The sequence below is a fragment of the Nannochloropsis gaditana genome, assembly GCF_000240725.1.
Source record: "Nannochloropsis gaditana CCMP526 unplaced genomic scaffold scaffold744, whole genome shotgun sequence".
In the NCBI taxonomy this organism is placed as follows: Eukaryota; class Eustigmatophyceae; order Eustigmatales; family Monodopsidaceae; genus Microchloropsis; species Microchloropsis gaditana.
Window position 1 is genome coordinate 1 of NW_005803209.1, and position 2,071 is coordinate 2,071.

General features: G+C 54.9%; 1 protein-coding gene across 1 annotated transcript; it reads right to left on the reverse strand.

The window, feature by feature from the left end:
• Nucleotides 1-44: 44 nt before the first annotated feature.
• NGA_0439800 (uncharacterized protein) lies at nucleotides 45-677 on the reverse strand (the record flags this gene model as incomplete). Its single annotated transcript, XM_005853780.1, has 3 exons — nucleotides 45-198; nucleotides 414-519; nucleotides 662-677. Coding segments are annotated over 3 exons (276 nt in total), but the record flags the coding sequence as incomplete, so codon positions are not given.
• Between the last annotated feature and the right edge of the window lie 1,394 nt (nucleotides 678-2,071).

The window sequence follows — 2,071 nt, forward strand, 5'->3', positions numbered from 1 at the left end:
CCCACATGCCCCCCCTTCTTTCCTTCCTCCCCCGGGTACCCACCGTCGTTGATCGCCAGCCGCACAAAGGAAACAGCCAGCGACAAATCGCCCGCAATGGCGTTACGGAGTTTCTGCTTCAGCTTGTTCACGGTGGCGATCTTCAATTCCTTGTCGCCGTAGCGGTCCGGATCAAAGGCCACGGAGGCCCTGGCGGGACTGGTTGAGAGAGGTGGGGAGATGGGGGAAACGACGGTAGCCAGGATATGTACAGGGGGGAATGGTGGGCGACAACGTAGAATGAGGGAAAAGAGGCCCAACGCAAGCATGCTTGGCATTGCACGCTTCGTCTTTTCAACTACACTCATGTAAGGCGCAAGGCTTGCACAGATGACCTTCAGTGCCCAGTAATTGTGTCCCATTCATGCACGTACGGGGTCGAAGAGAGGGAAAGGGCAAAAAAGGAGGATAGGACGGCGCCTGCGCTCAAAAGGCTCCTGCGGTCGCAGTCATCTGATGCTTGATTCATAAAGACCCTCCCTGTAGGTCATAAAGGCATAGAACATGGAGACAAGAGGCCAAGCGTGAGTGCGACGAAGGGACGGATCAGGCCCCCGCCGGGGGGGCGACCCGAGACATGTCTTTTATCACAACTTTCCCTCTCATCTTTGCCCCCACGCACCTTTACGGGCTTGCATGTGATTTTGGACAAAATTGCAATGACTGTAAGGTAGTTTGAATGCAGCAATGCCCGTAATCGAAACAAGCAGCAGCAGACATGCGGCACGTAGAACGTGGTGGTGTCGAAGCTGGTGCTGCTTCATTCGCGCCATTGGTCACTGTTACTTCCCTGCGTACAGTCGTGCCCGCTGAGCAAAGTCTTGTCCCTGTACACGGCGTGCGAGAAAACGAGATTCTGCTGAATAAAAGGTGCAGGGGTACCGTGTTTGGAACGTGTGGGGGTAATCGAGAGGCCTGGCTGAGACGCCGGCAACATGGCAACCGGGCTTCAACCAGACGTTTTCGCGCCAAAATTTCGAGGTCGGGACCCCAAAAAATGGTAAAATGCCCCATTTGACCGGCAGACAGGAAAGATAAACGCGGAGTATGTGTGTGACATTAATTTGAGTCACACGTTTACCTGGGTCTTCACTTTCATGAATAATATTTGATAATCGCGGGTGTCACCCGCACTTCACATTGATTCCTCGACTGAAGTCACCATCTAATTTCGAACCCCCTTTCTCCCGTCCATTGCACAGCTACTCCAGACTATGATGTATCTCATCTGCGATTGATGCCACATAATCGCCATTGATCCAGTCCTGCAAGACCAGTGCGTCCAATCCGTGGTACATTTCTAGGCCATCGCACAAGCGCTTGTCGCCATGGGCGCGGGGATGGAGCTTCCTGTGGATAATCAAAGCCGCCTGGCTGTAGGCTCGATTGGGATGGGATTCTCTGTCCTCTTATGCATAACAGCTTCTGTCCGCCTCTCCAGGTTTTGTCTGGCGTATGAATGGCGTTTCCGTGAGATTGTGAGGCAAGTGGAAAGAAGGAAGGGCAATCGACGCAACAGGGGTGGGGGAAACTCAAGAACCGTGTACAATCTTTCACGCACAGCGACTCATTTGGACGCAAGCGCTTGGCAATTCATCTTGTCCTCGTTGCAGGAACGTGGTTCGTCATTCCGCTCTACGCGCTCCTCCTTCACGCCCGCCCCCCCCACCCCTCCACCCTCTCCTCTCTCCTCTCCTCCTTTCACTTCCTCTTCTCCTCCTCCTTGCCCTCCTCCTCCTTCCCCTCCCTCTCGCTCTTTGAGCCGGCACCCTCTTCCTCTCCTACTTTCTGCATGGGCCTGCTGGCCCTCATCCGTTTCCAACTTCTGTGCACATTGGCCAGCCTGGGCTTGGTCCTCAGCGATTGGCGCATCGACGTGTACGAAGCCCCCTTGCACCGCGCCCGTCGCGTGTGGATGTATGAGCTGCGAGACGCCGTGACGGCCGGCTTGTTATGCTTGGCCTTCGTCTTGAACTTGGCGGGGATGGGCTTCTGCCTGGAGTGTCTTCATCTTTCTGAGGCCTTGAAGCCA